Source organism: Nelumbo lutea, chromosome 1, assembly GCF_056320005.1.
Source record: "Nelumbo lutea isolate HS-2025 chromosome 1, American lotus-T2T, whole genome shotgun sequence".
In the NCBI taxonomy this organism is placed as follows: Eukaryota; Viridiplantae; Streptophyta; class Magnoliopsida; order Proteales; family Nelumbonaceae; genus Nelumbo; species Nelumbo lutea.
In genome coordinates this window covers 160,506,720-160,523,022 of record NC_142684.1, presented here as the reverse complement: position 1 = coordinate 160,523,022, position 16,303 = coordinate 160,506,720, and the positions used below count along the sequence as shown (strand labels likewise).

Below are 16,303 nucleotides of genomic sequence, written 5' to 3'. Positions count from 1 at the left end.
CTGGCCAAATCAAATCCTCCAATGGAAGTTACACCGCTCCCTTACTATTATGCAGCTTCTCAATACTCAGAATTGGTTCAGTAGGGAACTAGAATGTGTTGATCAAACTCTCCTTTTAGGTCTGGTTGTACCACAATACTAAGCCCCCTAAATATCTAATATATTAGGATTTTCATCCTTAAAGATTAGGGTTTCCCAGGAGATACCTTATCTCTTTGTTGATTTTCCCTTGGATTGGAATCTTCATCACTCTAATCTATGGTCAGGATTAGAAAGACTCCCTAAAACTGCAAAGAGGTCCAACTATACATTTGCAATCAAGTCCTTAAGTCCTGGAAATTAATGCATTAACCCCTTATGCAAAATAAAATTACAATTCATTCCTTCTACACAACAATGTTCAAATATGGTTGGGATACCACGTGTACAATCACTATCTTGACCAACCACCATCAAATGGGATTTGACCAAGAATTTTACTCTGGTTGGGAAACTTCCTGAAACTCAATTTCTTGTTTTTTCAAGGCAATTTCTAGCATATAATCACTCGAATATACTAGGGACTCCCAATTCAATCAAGACAATGCAGGACAAGCCCTAGAAGCTTTCCTGTGAATTCCAATGCTACAAGGATTCTTTCCATATTCATTTCCAAACTCCTACGAAACCAAATATTAGAGTCCTAGTGCAACTAGGATACCTTCACATGAGTCCCAGTTCAACTAGAATCCTTCCATACTCATCTCAGTGTTACCCAAGGACTTATACAAGAGTCCTAGCCTTTCCAAGATTCCTCTACTAAAGTCCTAGTCCAACTAGGATTGTTGGCCTGAGTCTTGACTTGATTTAACTTCTTGGCAATGACTCTCCTCTTGTCTAAGGGTGCAGATCCCTTGATAGACATTCCAAGAACCATAGAATAACTCATAGACACCAAATATGTAGAGTCGCATAGTTGCAGATCTTCAGCAGCTGTCCTCATGGCATATCAAAGTAATTAATCATAACACTACAACTCTAGAACTCCTAAGGTCCAAGGACTAAAACAACTTTGCATATGAGAGATCCATGTTGTTTCGACTGCTGCTACAGTAGTCCGAACAGGAAGAGGAGAAGGAGAAGAAGAAGAAGAAGAAGAAGAGAAGAAGAAGGGTCTGTCGAAAATCTGATGGTTAACCCATCCAGTCGACCCCCTTAATCTATATTAGATTCTAATAATGTTTACAAAGAAAGAAATGCCCTTACTTAAGTGTGGGGCAGAGTAACTCTAATAACACTGCCACATAAGCAAGTTACTTAATAAACAGAAGAAGACTAAACTACCCCTATTCGGCACATCTTAACACTCCCCCTCAAGCTGGAGAATATATGTCATATAATCCCAGCTTGTTACATAGATAGTTCACTTTCCTTGAGCTTAGAGCTTTTGTAAACAAATCTACCCACTGGTCATTGGAGCCCACATGTTCTGTATTTACTCTCCAGCAAGAACCTTCTCTCTCACAAAGTGGCAATCAACCTCTATGTGCTTTGTTCTCTCATGAAAGACAGGATTGGATGAGATATGGAGTGCAACTTGATTGTCACAATACAATCTCATAGGTTTATCCATGTGAAACCCAATTTCTTGTAGGAGATTCCTCAGCCACACTAATTCACAGGTAGTGTGAGCCATGGCCCTATATTCGGCTTCAGCACTGCTTCTGGCCACAACCGTCTGCTTTTTACTCTTCCATGTCACAAGATTTCCTCCCGAAAATGTGCAATAGCCTGTAGTAAATCTTCTGTCACTCATTGAGCCTACCCAGTCTGCATCTGTATACCCAACTACTTCAAGTTTTCCTCCTGGTTTATACAATAGCCCACGGCCTGGAGCTCCTTTCAGATACCTCACAATTCTAAGGACTGCATCCTAGTGAGGTATACGGGGGTTCTGCATGAACTGGCTCACCACACTGACTGCAAAGGAGATGTCGGGTCTCGTGATAATCAGATAGTTCAGCTTTCCCACTAGTCGTCTATACCTTCCAGGATCTTCAAATACTTCTCCTGTATCACTGCTCAACTTAACATTTGGTTCCATAGGAGTCTCAGCCGGTTTTGCACCTAACAGTCCTGTTTCTTCCAATAGATCAAGGACATATTTCCTTTGGCACAGATTCACACCTTGTTTTGACCTGGCAACCTCTATTCCCAAGAAATACTTTAATGTTCCAAGGTCCTTTGTTTGAAAATGATTTTGTAGAAATACCTTTAGTTTGTCAATCCCCAATTTATCACTACATAGACCACTAATAAAATCTTCCCAGCTTCTGAGTCATAGCTGAACACTGAGTAATCAACCTGGCATTGCTTCATTCCAAAACTCTTCACCACTTCACTGAACTTCCCAAACCAAGCACGTGGAGATTGCTTCAACCCATAAATTGCTTTCTTCAACTTGCACACCTTACCACCCTCCCCCTGAGCAACAAACCCAGGTGGTTGCTCCATATATACCTCCTCCACTAGATCACCATAGAGGAAGGCATTCTTTATGTCAAGTTGAAGGAGAGGCCAATCATACATAACTGCCAAGGAAATTAGGACACGAACAGAACCAATTTTAGCCACCGGAGAGAATGTCTCCATGTAATCCACACCATACAACTATGAGTAACCTTTAGCAACAAGTCTGGCCTTCAGACGCTCCACACTACCATCTGGCAAGTATTTCACAGTATACACCCATTTACAGCCCACAGCATGCTTGCCAGGTGGGAGAGTAGTAAGTTCCCACGTTTGAGTATGTTGAAGAGTAGAAAGTTCCTCCTCCATTGCCCGCCGCCATCTAGGTGAAAGCTTCTTGAACATTGTTAGGTATGGATATAGAAGACAAAAGTGAAACAAACTAGCGATGTGAGGTAGAAAGACGAAATAATGAAACAAAATTGGAAATGGGGTGGAGTGTAGAACTGCGTTTACCTTTCCGTAAGGCAATGGGTAGGTCAAGGTCTGAAGATTCAGTAATAGGAGCCATGAGAGGATCCATAGATGAGGTAGAAGCGGGAGGAGGGGCCGGTGTCGTTCGACGTGTATACACTTGTTGGATCGGTGGTCGTTCAGTGGTGACCTGCACTGGATGAGATGATGAGTCTACTCCAACAACAGCCTATGGAACTGAATCACTGACAGGAAGAGGAAGAGGAGGTAAGGGTGAGGACAAGGGTGTTTCATGACTGGAGAAGAAGGGGACAGACTCAAAAAATGTGACATCAGGGCAGACATAGCACTTTCAGGCAATGTGATTATAACACTTGTACTCTTTTTGAGTCCGAGAGTAGCCAAGGAAGACACATTTAATTGAGCGTGCATCTAGCTTGTCTATTCCAGGACCCAGATTATGAACAAAGCACACACAACCAAAGACACGAGGAGTTAATGGAAACGGAGATAAAGTGGGAAACAAGATGGAGAAGGGGGACCGACCATGAAGAATAAAGGAGGGCATCCAATTAATGAGAAAACATGCAGTGAGTACAGCATCACTCCAAAACCGTTTAGAAACATTCATGTGGTGAAAGCATAGACCGAGCAATTTCAAGAAGATGACGATTCTTCCGTTCAGCCAGCACATTTTGTTGAGGGGTGAAAGCACACGAGGTCTGATGAAAAATGCCATGCTGTTCTAAATACTGTTGAAATGAAATAAGAAATTATTCACGACCATTATCTGAACGGAGAACTTTGATTGGAACACCAAATTGTGTGCATATTTCAGCATGGAATTTTTGAAAAATGGAAAATAATTCACTTCTTTCTTTCATTAAGTAAATCCATGTCATTCTTGAACAATCATCAATAAAGGAGACAAAATACTTGTACCCATTATAAAACTCTATTTTGATTGGACCCCAAAAATCTGAATGAACCAAAGAAAAATGACAACATACGACTCTCAACTCTTGGACTAAAGGACACACGACGGTGTTTACCAAACTAACATGACTCACATTGTAAAACTGACAACTGACTCAATGATGGAACCAACATCTTGAGAACCTTGAGAGATGGATGTCCCAGTCGGCAATGCCATTGTAGAGGAGTAAGAGAAGTCTGAAGTGCAATTGAAGATCCACCACCGTCAAGGTAATACAATCCACCAGCTTCATGCCCCCCACCAATCTTCTTCCCCGTCTTGAGATCCTGAAAAACACAAGTGGAAGGAAAGAAAGTAACAGAATAGTTAAGAGCTTTGGTTATTTTACTAACAGACATAAGATTGAATGGAAACTTAGGTACATATAAAACAGATGATAAGGGGACAGAAGCCAATGTCAACTTTACCAACACCACAGATGGGAGATGAGGACCCATTGGCAAGTGTAACAGTTTGTGATGTGGAGGTTTCAGAAAGAGAAGAGAACACACCTGGAGTCCCGATCATATGATCTGAGACTCCAGAGTCAATAATCCAGGAAGGAGTTTTAGATGACATGCAAGCAATACCTGATTGGGCATATGTGGCAGTGGTATGCTGTGAAGTAGTTTGAAGGAACTGTTCATACTCATCACGCGGAACACTCACCATCTCCCTCCCAGAAGTAGATGTAGATGTGGGAGGTGTTCGGTCTGCCAGTTTACTGTCACTAATAACAACCTCTCCTACTATAGCATGATTAGCCCATTTAGAGGGAGGGCCATGTAGGTCATAACAGAAATTCCTGTGTGTCCTTCCCTACCACAATGAGTACACTTCCTTGTAGAGTTATTTTTTCCTCTGCCACGGCCTCCCCCTGAGTCACGGCCACCCCGACCAATCATGGAATTGCCACGGCCCCCTCTGGGAGTATGACCTCCCCCTCTTGTACTATGTCCACCACCTCTAGCTGTCACAAGTGCTAATCTATCAGACAGTGTGGGGTTCTCTGTCTATCCCAAAGAAATTCTACGAAGTCTTGAGAATACTTCCTCAAGTGTAGGAAGAGTAGAGTCCCACCAGCCCCACTGAACTTGAATATCTGGTGTAAGGGGATGATAGACATTGAGTTCATTCCTTATATTCTTCATGCAGGCATAGTACTCTTCAAGTGTTTTGGTTCCTTGTTGTAAATCAAAGTACTCCTAATACAGCTGATATACTTTTGTTGTGTTATCTTGTCCAGAATATAGCTTCTTAGCATGCTCCAATATATCCTTAGCCGTATCAAGGAACATGAAGTTGGCACTGATTTTGGGTTCTATACTATTCCACAGCCAAGTCATGATTTGAGCATCTTCTTGTTCCCAATCATCAAACCCTGGAGAGTCAACTGGTGGCTTTTCATCTCTTACATGCTTTACTTTCTTCTTTGCCTTGAGAAAAACTTCCACTGATTTAGCCCATGGAACATAGTTCTCCCCATTTAGCTTAATTGATGTCATTTGTACCCCTAGGTAGTCGGAGGAAATTACTACACTAGGTTTCTGATCATTGTAGCCATCTCCTATTGCTGCCATTGTACTCTTTCACAGTTGCCTCTAACTTTACTTCTTAGCTACAAGTTGATTGATGTTGTTCATAGTTTGATATTTCAGCACCTATTGGAGCCTCTAAACACAACAGTGGAAGCACACACTTGTTCTTATTCACACTACTGCTGACTTCACACACTTACATCACACATAAGCATCAGTTTACCATTCACTAATCACAAGTAGGCCCTCTTACAACCACTCAAAACAAATTGTGCATCACAAGCACCACAACACAATCGAATCTCAAAACAAATTGTGCATCACAAGCACCACAACACAGTCAAATCTGCTGCACCCAGTTCAGACTTGTTTAACACACTTAAGAGGGCATTACACAACCACAAGGAGTTCGGCAAGGTCACTGCATTCCACCTTACACCACTCGGCCACTTACAGCAGCCCTAACACCACTTAACAACTTACAGCAACCCTACACCATTCAACAACTTACAGCAGCCCTACACCAATCGGCTACTGCACACACAGCCCTTCCTAGGGCAACAATGAACCTAGTTCTCTAGGTTCTAATCAATACTAACAGCTTCTTGTAGGGTTTCTACCCAGAAATATAAGTAACACTAGAAGAAGAGAGAACCGACCTTCCTTTGAGAATATCAATCAACCATTCACTGCTGAAGTCACTTTCCTTGTTGAAGAAGGTTATGCGCAGCAGAGAGACAAGCTGTAATGTTTCTGACCTAGGGCGAACCAGTTCTCTCCATTGATTGACCAGAAACGAAGGTGAAGAGTCACGAACAATGCTGAGGTGCTTTACCAACTGACGTAGGTCAGAAGCATGGCTCTGATACCATGTATCGACTGCTGCTACAGTAGTCTGAACAGGAAGAGGAGAAGAAGAAGAAGAAGAAGAAGAAGAAGAAGAAGGGTCTGTCGAAAATCTGATGGTTAACCCATCCAGTCGACCCCCTTAATCTATATTAGATTCTAATAATGTTTAAAAAGACAGAAATGCCCTTACTTAAGTGTGGAGCAGAGTAACGCTAATAACACTGCCACATAAGCAAGTTACTTAATAAACAGAAGAAGACTAAACTACCCCTATTCAGCACATCTTAACACATGTAATTGATAGCAACATAGAAATCCTTTCATGAATCAACCTCAGACTAGATCTTATCAGTGTGCATCCCAAAAAATACCGACACGGTAGTATGAAGTCCCACCCAGATGGTTGAGATCACACCACACCATCCTATGGAAATCATCTATGTGCTAACCTTATAGGTAAGTTGCCCAAACTTACCCTTAGATATTTCAGGTCTATAAGGAACTGGGTCATCCAGATCTCCTATGATAAATCTCACTTATCATCTGAACCCCTACAGTATTACCTAGAGACCTATCTGTTATAAAAAAAAATACAACCATAGATAGGATGCCTCATTAGAAAAAGTCTCATTTTTATTAGCAAAGAGAACGAAGTACAATATACATTGGGCTTTAAATAAACACATGGAAATCCCATTTCCAACATCTTATTCATTCCCATCCTTGCTAGGCTCTCCACAAAGCTGTTAGCAACCCTAATATCCAATTGAACAAGCAATTTAGATTGGCTTCCAATGTCATGGTTTCTCTTAACCGATGTCGTAGACTCCAAGGGCCCCAGGTCTTTGTTTTAAACCAACTAATCACCACTTGGCAGTCACCCTCTACTATTATATCCAAGGTTCAAAATCTCGACATGGTACGCCCCACATCGGGCACATTGTATCGTATTGGTGGGGCTCCAAAATAGGAAATAAAAGGGGTTTGGGAATTTGGGCGTTTCAAGAGGTAGGCAGGCCTAAGACCGACCCCTTACCAATTTTGAGAAAAAAACTAAAGAAAAGGTATTTTGTTGTATTGAAACACCTGATACACCAGTTCACGCATATCGGATGTATCGATACGTCAAACCTTGATTATATCCCTCCACTCTCTTTCTGCTGCCAACCTTAATACATTCAACACAGCTAAAAGCTCAGCTCTTAGAGAGTTTCCAATATCCGCTATATGTGTGTAGCTTAGAAGTACATGACCCTCATTACTTCTTAAACACATCTCATTTAAACATTCCACACTTCGAATTCTGTTTTCAAATATTCTTGCATTTATTTCTCCCCACACACTCCAGATCACTGCTGCTCTTATGCTGTACTACAATGATTTTCCTCTTTGTGTGTGTATATATGATCTTATTGGCTTGTAAACAGCTTGACCACATCCATAGGAACTATCCAATAAGGGTCTCATAAACTGCAAAAATACATCCAGATCCTACATGTAAATGAGCACTCAAGAAAAGGGGATTTATACTCTCTTTGCACATTGGACAAAGGATGCACACATGAGGTGATACACACTGATTAGTTCTTTAGAGCACGTCTTCCATGTAAATAATTTTCAATATGACTTCCTAACAGAATACTTTTTGGAGGTGCAGTTTCAGCCTAAAGAGCTTTGACCAGAAAGGGGGTATGGATAGAGGAGTTTCACTATGAGAGTTCGTAAAAAGAAGCACAGAAAAAGTAATCCAAAGGTATTCAGATTCTTTGGCCATCTACTAGTGAGTTAATGAAAATAGATTGGAGAACTTTTGATGGGCTAGATCTCAAGTGTTTCATTGTCTCTCAATCCTCTCCTAAATCCAATATCCAACGAGACATTAGAGTGTGATAAAGAGGCCATGGATGAAACAAATCTGTTTTTCTAAGTGTATATGCCACATAGTCTTGGAAAACAGACACACAAGGGTTCACTCCCCTCCCAAATATCCTACCAAAATCTGGTTTTATTTCCATATATCACATCATGCCTGACATGCCTCCTAAAGGCCGGAAAGACAGCCTGAATCACTTTCCAAGGGCATTAATCAGTGACTCTGATTGTTGGTCCTACATCCCAACCATTTTGATGCATCCCATATTTGCTAGGGGATTTTTTCTTTTGGAAACCTCCATAGTCATTTGCCCAATAATGTTGTATTCGTGTCTTTTATCCTCCCAACTTGAAGGACTCCAGGCCTCCATTCTCCTTAACCCTACACACCCTTTCCCAATTTAACAGATGATCTTTCTTGCCTCCCATGGTTCCCACAAAAAGTCCCTTAGGATATTTTTTTCTGACTTTTACCACTCATGGATATCCCAAGGACTGACAAGTAGAAGAGAGGCACATTTGTAAGAACTGACTTAACAAAATAACAAGGGTATGCCATCCACCTAATGGAATGTAATTCTTCTTCCATGTTTCAAGCATGGTTTCAAATGTCACCAAATGTTGCTAATGTCGCCCGACATATGTCGATGTCGAGGCTCACAGACATGAAAATGGATGGTAATATAAAAATTACATTATTTCGGTCGACATTTCCTATATTTCAGAAATGTCGACCAAATCGATTCAAATAACTTTTCCTATTATGTCAACAAGATGTTGACTAATGTCGATAGGATGTCAACTAATGTACACTAATAATATTAATATAAATTATTCGACTAATAATTTCTATTTAATATTTCAAATAAAATATTTATAAAAAAGAATTAACAAAATATAAAACAAAAGAATAAATTAATTACTTAATAATATAAAACATAAAATAGTTTTCAAGTAATAAAATATTAACTAGTTAGTATTTTTTAAAATATTTATTAAAATCAAAAAACGTTTATTAAATTTTACAAAAAATCATATTCTACATTTAATATAAAAAATCAGAATAAATTTATTAAATTTTATACTAAATCATAATTTATTATAAATTTAGTATTAAACATCACAATAAATTCATTAAGTTTTATAAGAATTCAGAATTTATCATAATCTTAATACTACAAAAAGAAGAATCGGTTTATTAAATTTATAATAAAACATAATGTGTTATAACTTTAATATTTAAAAAATCAGAATAAATGTATTTCTATTTACTAGTGTGAATAGATTAGAATTTATAATAAATCAGAATTAAAAATAAGAAAAGAAAATATCAGATAACCTTGTAAAAACATCAAAAGGCATAATAAATCAGTAAATCGTCATTTACTAATTTGTTATTGATCTTAGTTTCTTAGCTTTATATAATGGTTGGGAATAAGATAATAGTCTAGAAATATGTATTAATGCTTCTTTTATCATTTTACAAAATATCATTGCATATTTCCACAATGTCTCTAATTTTTACAATACTTCCCCTCGACATTTCCGAAATTTACAACATATGTCCTATATTTTGGTAAGCGACATTTCCATCGACATCAACATTTTAAACCTTGGTTTCAAGTTCTTACTCAGCCTCTTCACTACCTTATTCCAAAACTCCCTCTTTCTAGGGCTTCCACAATGTAAGATATAGGACACACAACCCTCTTGCACCTAGGCATTCTCTCACATTGCTCCAACTCTCCATGCTCAAAATTTATCCCCATTAACCTACATTTTGAGAAATTCACCTTCAGCCCTGACACCCTGTCCACTGTCTCCACGATTACCTTTAGGTTTAGGATATCTTTCATCACACTAATCTTGGCAAAAATAATGGTATCATCTGCAAACTGCAAATGAGATACCACTTTTTTCCTCACTTCTCACCCAAAATCCTCTTATCAATCCCCTCTCATTCACTCTTTGAAGCAAAAAACTTCAGAGTTCTAACACCAAAATAAATATTAGGGGGGAGAGAGGATGCTCTTGCCTCAATCCTTCAGTTGCTTTAATGAAACCTTTGAGGGTCAAATGTTTTGAGAAATGAGGACACACGTTCCATAATCCATCTGATCCATTGTGCTCCAAAACCCATCTTATTGAACAATCCTTTAAGAAACATCCAATCAACATGGTCATATGCTTTCTGGAGGTTAACTTATACACAAACTGCCTTTTTCTTGTGCTTCTTATATCATTAATTATTTTATTTGCCACCAATATTTGATCTACAATTTGTCTATCTTCTATAAAAGCACCTTGAGTAGGGGTCACTATCTCATCAATGATTTCTCTAAGTTTGTTGAATAGAACCTTAGCTATTATTTTGTACAAACTCGTCACAAAACTTATTGGTTTGAAGTCACCTAGTGCATCCACCCTAGATTCTTAGGCATCAAAGATATGAATGCAGCATCCATTCCTCTACTAATGGGTCCTCTTTGATGAAACTCTCCAAATACCTTCATCAAATCCACCTTAATAACTTCCCGACATTCTTTATAAAAGGTCATAGTAAATTCATCTGGTCCCCATGCTTTGTCTTTATTCATATCAAAAATAGCCTTCTTAATTTCTTCCTCTATAAAAGATCCTTTTTTTTATCAGTAACTCTGAAAAGATTTCATTAATTAGAAAACTATACGATACAACAAGAAGTTGTGAAAGAAGCTGGCTTTAGTAAGCTGACCCGGAACAGAATTACAAATGTGCCCAAAACATATGTGTTCTATGAACCCCTTGCTTTGCTAAGCTATGTGCCAAGCTGTTGGCAGATTTCCTAACCCATACCACCTGGATTGGCATGTTCCTCTATGAAATATCTCTCTACCCATTGTCTTTGCTCTTGACTTATCATCCTCCAATGAATTCCCTTTATTGTGGGTCTTGGGTGCACAGTTGAACCATATAACCTCTTGAAATACTCCCAATAATAAATCTCCAATCTCCTCTTGCTCCTTGACTTCTCTTCCTTCATGCAGTAGTCTCACTATCAAATTTTGCCTTTTCCTCCTATTTGCCAAATTATGAAAAAAAAAAAAAAAAAAACTTGTATTTCCATCTCCCTCCTCCAATCATTGACATCTTGATTTCTCTACCTCCAGTCAATTTCCCCATATCTGATAACTTCTTCTAACTCCTTCCATTCTTTTCTATTGCTCACCATATCCTCCATTAAGCCTTGCCCTTTTTCCAATTCCAATTTGTTTATCCTGTCAATATGGTTTAACAATTAAACCTTTTTTTTTCATCTAGGATTCCCAAAGTCTCCTAATTCCATATCCTCAAATGACTCTTTGTTGCCTTTAGCTCTTGCATGAACCTAAAACCTTTCCATCCATCAATCCAGGGTTCACTTAGCCATCCCTTCATCTCCCTAATGAAATAAGGGTGCAGAAGCCATGTGTGAATTCCCCAATGCCAATTGCATATTATCTTAGCTCCATTAGGATTGAGTAGTAGTCTAACACCAATCTGACCACGGCCAACACATGTGTGTTCCCCCAATGCTCTTTCCAATCTGCAACAGATGGCTTCTTTGCATATTAGACCAAGTATATCTCACATTCAGGAGTTGGACATGTTTCAGCACACATTCATTAATTTATCTCCCAAACTTCCTCATACTCAGATTAATTGTAATATTCTCATTTTTTTCTCATGACAAAATCAAATCACATTAACGTCCCCTCCTATCACCCAAGGACCATCCCAAAGTCCATGTATATAGTATAGTTCTGCCCAAAATTGTTTTATCTTTGTAAAAAAAAAGTCCATACACATTGATTAAGACCCATTCAAAGCCATCATCTCTATTCTTAAGTCTCAAAGATATAATTCTTCTCCACATTCAACAAAATCATTCTCCCACATTATCAAAAGGCTCCTAGCAGCACCCATTACTTCCAATAGAGAATGTAAAAAAACACAGAGCCATACACAAAATGGCTAAGCGCTGAAGCAAGGCAACCTTCTATTGGTGCCCTGTCACCTAGGCATTGCCTTGACAACTATGAATCTCACTCCCTCTTGGTAACATGTTACAGCCTATGTATTTTATGAATTGCAACTATGTAGCTAGGCATAATAGTAGCATCATTTATATCCTTAGTCAATTCATGATTAATATACCAATATTCTGTCTCCAAATAAGCTGCAACAACATTTTAGTGTAAGAACTATCACTTTTGTTAGCAATGCTATGATGCACTTGTACAGGTATGACTTCTAGAATTAAGCACAGATATGGAGACTTTAACTTAGGAGCAAGGTGCACCTGGCGCATGCCAAAGCACACCAGGTGTGTGCCTTTTAAAGGGGTTGTGCCTGGGCCTAGACAAGGCACAGACCTTGAAATGCGCCTTGCCTGTGCATCTAGGCGTGATTTTTAAATCACTGCTGTGTATATCATATATTGATGAAATTTCATACAAAATCCTAGTGCTATATTTGCTACAGATTTGTATATCAATAGTTGGGGTATGGCTTTGTTGAGTTGATAACACCATTTTAACAAATAAAACACATAACCAATGTCAATGTTAGTGGATGCAAGAAGACCTCAAAGAAATTAATTAGGCTGGTAGTTCCAACAAGGGCATGAAAATTAAGGGACTTAAACACATTGGAAATTCATGCAACATGATTTCATCTTTTTATGTCTCAAGACACATATGAACATTATAAAAAAGGGAACAATAATGTAAAAAAAAAATCTTTGGAATTTGGACTCCTCGTGCTTTAAATTTTTACCGTAGTGGGCCAAAAGAAAATGTGTTTTCTTTTTTTCTTTTTATCTACTAAAACAGTATGATGATTTCTTTCTCAACAAACTGGAACATCTAAGCAGGACGAGTAGAAAGCCATAAAGGCATGGGTTTATGTAGTGAGGAAAGGCCTGATGACTTATATGATCTACAAGAGGGTATGGCTTTAGATAAAGTTGGACAGGAGACAAGGTTCGTGTAGCATATACCAAAATTTTGCAATGATGTTTAGCTAAATTAGGTTGGGTTAAGAATCAGGACTATTTCAAAAGCCATTGATGTTTATTAATTAAAAGACAAAATATCTAGATTTTATAGTTTTGAGATTTAGATTTTTGAGAAACAAAAATATTTTAAATCCTCCAAATTCCAAATGTTTTCATTAGGGAAAAACTGGAACAAGTTTTTGATGTAGTTGAAAGTTGTAACCATGAACTAGCCATGCTTCATTTGGTCATGGTTGATTAGATTGCCACTAGTCCAATCAAATCTCAGAAGGGGAGATTTGTCTTGTACAGGGCATTTAAACTGTATCATGATATTATAGACAAATAAAAAATACGGTAAAAGACAATCACCTAAACTTATGTGCAACAAAAAGTTAGTTATCAAAACCATAAAGTTCAATATTGGAAGAAAAAGAAAGTAGATCTTACATGCAAATTGTTCGCGTAAAGTATAATGACTAGAACAAACCTTTTTTTTATATAAATGATAATCAGAATAAATAATTAACTTAGGACCTGTTCGTTTGCTCTGAACTCTGACATCTAAAATTGCAATAATTACATTAAGAGGTATATTGGTATTGGTGAACTTTTCTTTACTCTGAACTCCGAATGCAGAGAATATAGTTCTGAGTTCTGAATTCTGAATTCTGAAAATTATCAAATATCCATTTTGACCCATATATGAGAGCTTTTGTTTGTCTTTTTGGGGGTATCATTGGAAAACAAAAAGTTGTATGATTGCACTTTAAGAAATAAGAGATAAGAGGAAAAAACAACAATTTTTCTCTTAAAGTTAAAAGATTTCTCATAAGAGATAAGAGTTAAGATGAAACGAAGAGGTCCTCAGTATTTTTCACTTATTCAGCACCATGCAAAGAGAAAACTGTAATATTGACAAATATGATCTTGCCTTGTGGATCCTTGTATTCGCCTTCGAAACAATGGCACTCCCATGCATTCTGCATAGCTGACCACAATTTGGTGCCCAACCTGAAGAAACAAAACACAAATTAGATTTACCTACTTTGACAGAACAGTTTTATGAAATATATTCATATTCAATAGTTAAATAATAAAAAAGAATAAGTAGGAATAAACATTCCTGCACAGTGTATATAAAAAAAAAAATCAATTCCATTAGACCTCAGTAACAGAACGCATAAAAGCGACCAATAAAATCCATTTCAACAATAAAAACATGTACTAGCCACTGACCCACTTGGCTAACCAAAAGAAAACCCAGTTGTATTGGTGATTGGCATCTAGTATGAAAATCACCGATGATCAAAATTTATGACAAATTAATACTCAATATACACTGTTGCCCTTCTCTCAATTTTTTGATGAATGAAAGATGGAATTGAACTGCCCTTCTCTCAATTTAGAAATCAGGAAAACTCAAAACCGATTTATACTCTATGTAAAACCCCAAATTCTTATTTGTCCAAAATGTTTTTTTTATCTAGTTCACGCATTTCAAATCCATATTTAGTTCCAAATAAAATAACTTCTACAACACGTCGACGGTTCAAAAGTAAATGCAAATAACTTAAAGAAAGAGGGAGAAGAAACATAAAACTTACAGTTTGATACATGTAGCTATCCAGTTCATCAACTGAATCCTCTATCGGCATCAAGTTCGCCAACGCTACGATCTATATGCACCTAAAGAAGCCCCTTTTTAGGAAAATAAAATAAAATAAAAGAAACTAACATGGAAGATGGATGAGATTATAAAAAACAAAGTGGAAGCAGAAGAAGACGTAATACAGGAGATAAAGAAGAACAAGACCTCATGACCGTATTCCATGCATTTCATCATGGCATAGCAGCTATCCTTCCCGCCACTTACTAAGCCCGCCACCTTCATCTCCAACGTCCAAAAATTAAAAATTGCAGATTTAAGTCGACTGATATATTTCTCAGTAATGTTTTTTCTGAAAGAAAAAATCGCCACAAAATAAAAAATAATAATAATAATAGTGAGGAAAGAAATAAAACTCTCTCTCTCTCTGCCCGATTTTTTGACAAAGTGAATGATTTGCGGAGAGAAACAGAAGAGAGTAGAGCGTAGAGAGCACAGACCAAAGAGTCACTTAATGGGAAGGGAGAAGACCGAGAAGTGGCATTGCTGTCATTTTAACTAGTTTTATGGGTTAATTGCCACGTTATTTATTTATTTTTTCACGAAAATGCACTTTAATCTCCACAAATGACGTCTTAGTCCTGGCTGGCATGACCACGTTATGTCGGGGATGCAAGTCGGGCGGGGTCAGGTTAGGTTGAGCCCAACCTTAACCCCCAACCCAACGGTCCTAACCAAGGTTCAAAAGGAGTTGAGAGATCTTCTACCATAAAACATGTTCCCTCTACCAACTTATCTAACACCGCACATCTTACTATGAGACTGGGACCCACCATAAAGTGTAACCTGCCATGTATGAGTTGTGCGGTATGAGATTTATGTTGATAGATGTTTGGAAGTTGGAACGTGTTTTCTTGGCAGGTGATCTCGACTCGGTTCAAAGTGTTTCAGGCGTATTGTTGATAATGCTAGATAAGAACCTGAATTTCCTCCTCACACCCATCTCACAAAATCTGTTACGGTGCATTAAGAACATCTCCTCGTGGATGAAAACATACAATGATAGAAGGATAGGAGATGTTTATGTGCAACCATGGTTTTGAAAATTGGACCAGACCAGACGATCGAATAGGTTGGCCCAAAAAACAGTTAGGCAACTGGTTCTATTTCACTCCAAAATCGCTCTTGGGCCAAAAACCGTTGATTTGGTCAGTGATCTACTGACTCAGGCAATTGATTCGTCAACTTAAACAACAGTTTTTTAAATATTTTTTATTTTAATTATTTTTTAAATCAAAATGGATTGTCCATTCGAACCTAATGGTCAAACCATTTAACCTAGAAACGGGTCCCCAAAACAGTTTAATGTTTGGTTTGCTTTTTAAAACCTTGTGTGCAACCAGTGGCAAAAGCCAGGAATTTTATTTTAGATGGAATCTGGGTTTGTGGAAAAATGGCATGAAAAATAAGGTCTATAATAGTTTTTTTTTTAAATATATATATATATATATATATATATA

General features: G+C 37.9%; 1 protein-coding gene across 4 annotated transcripts in view; it reads right to left on the bottom strand.

Annotated features, from left to right (window-relative positions):
• Positions 1 to 15,322, bottom strand: part of LOC148878736 (endoribonuclease) — a 36,784-nt gene extending 21,462 nt beyond the window's left edge. The window contains exons 1-3 of one of the 4 annotated variants that reach the window (XM_088959469.1): positions 14,991 to 15,322; positions 14,782 to 14,853; positions 14,109 to 14,188 (exon numbers count right to left, since the gene is read on the bottom strand). In XM_088959469.1, coding sequence (XP_088815595.1) covers positions 14,109 to 14,188; positions 14,782 to 14,853; positions 14,991 to 15,068 — 230 coding nt within the window. In that variant the 5' untranslated portion in view covers positions 15,069 to 15,322. Of the gene's footprint in view, positions 1 to 14,108; positions 14,189 to 14,781; positions 14,864 to 14,990 lie in introns of all 4 variants that reach the window. The other 3 variants (XM_088959478.1, XM_088959474.1, XM_088959471.1) reach the window with 3 other exon arrangements.
• Positions 15,323 to 16,303: the final 981 nt, after the last annotated feature.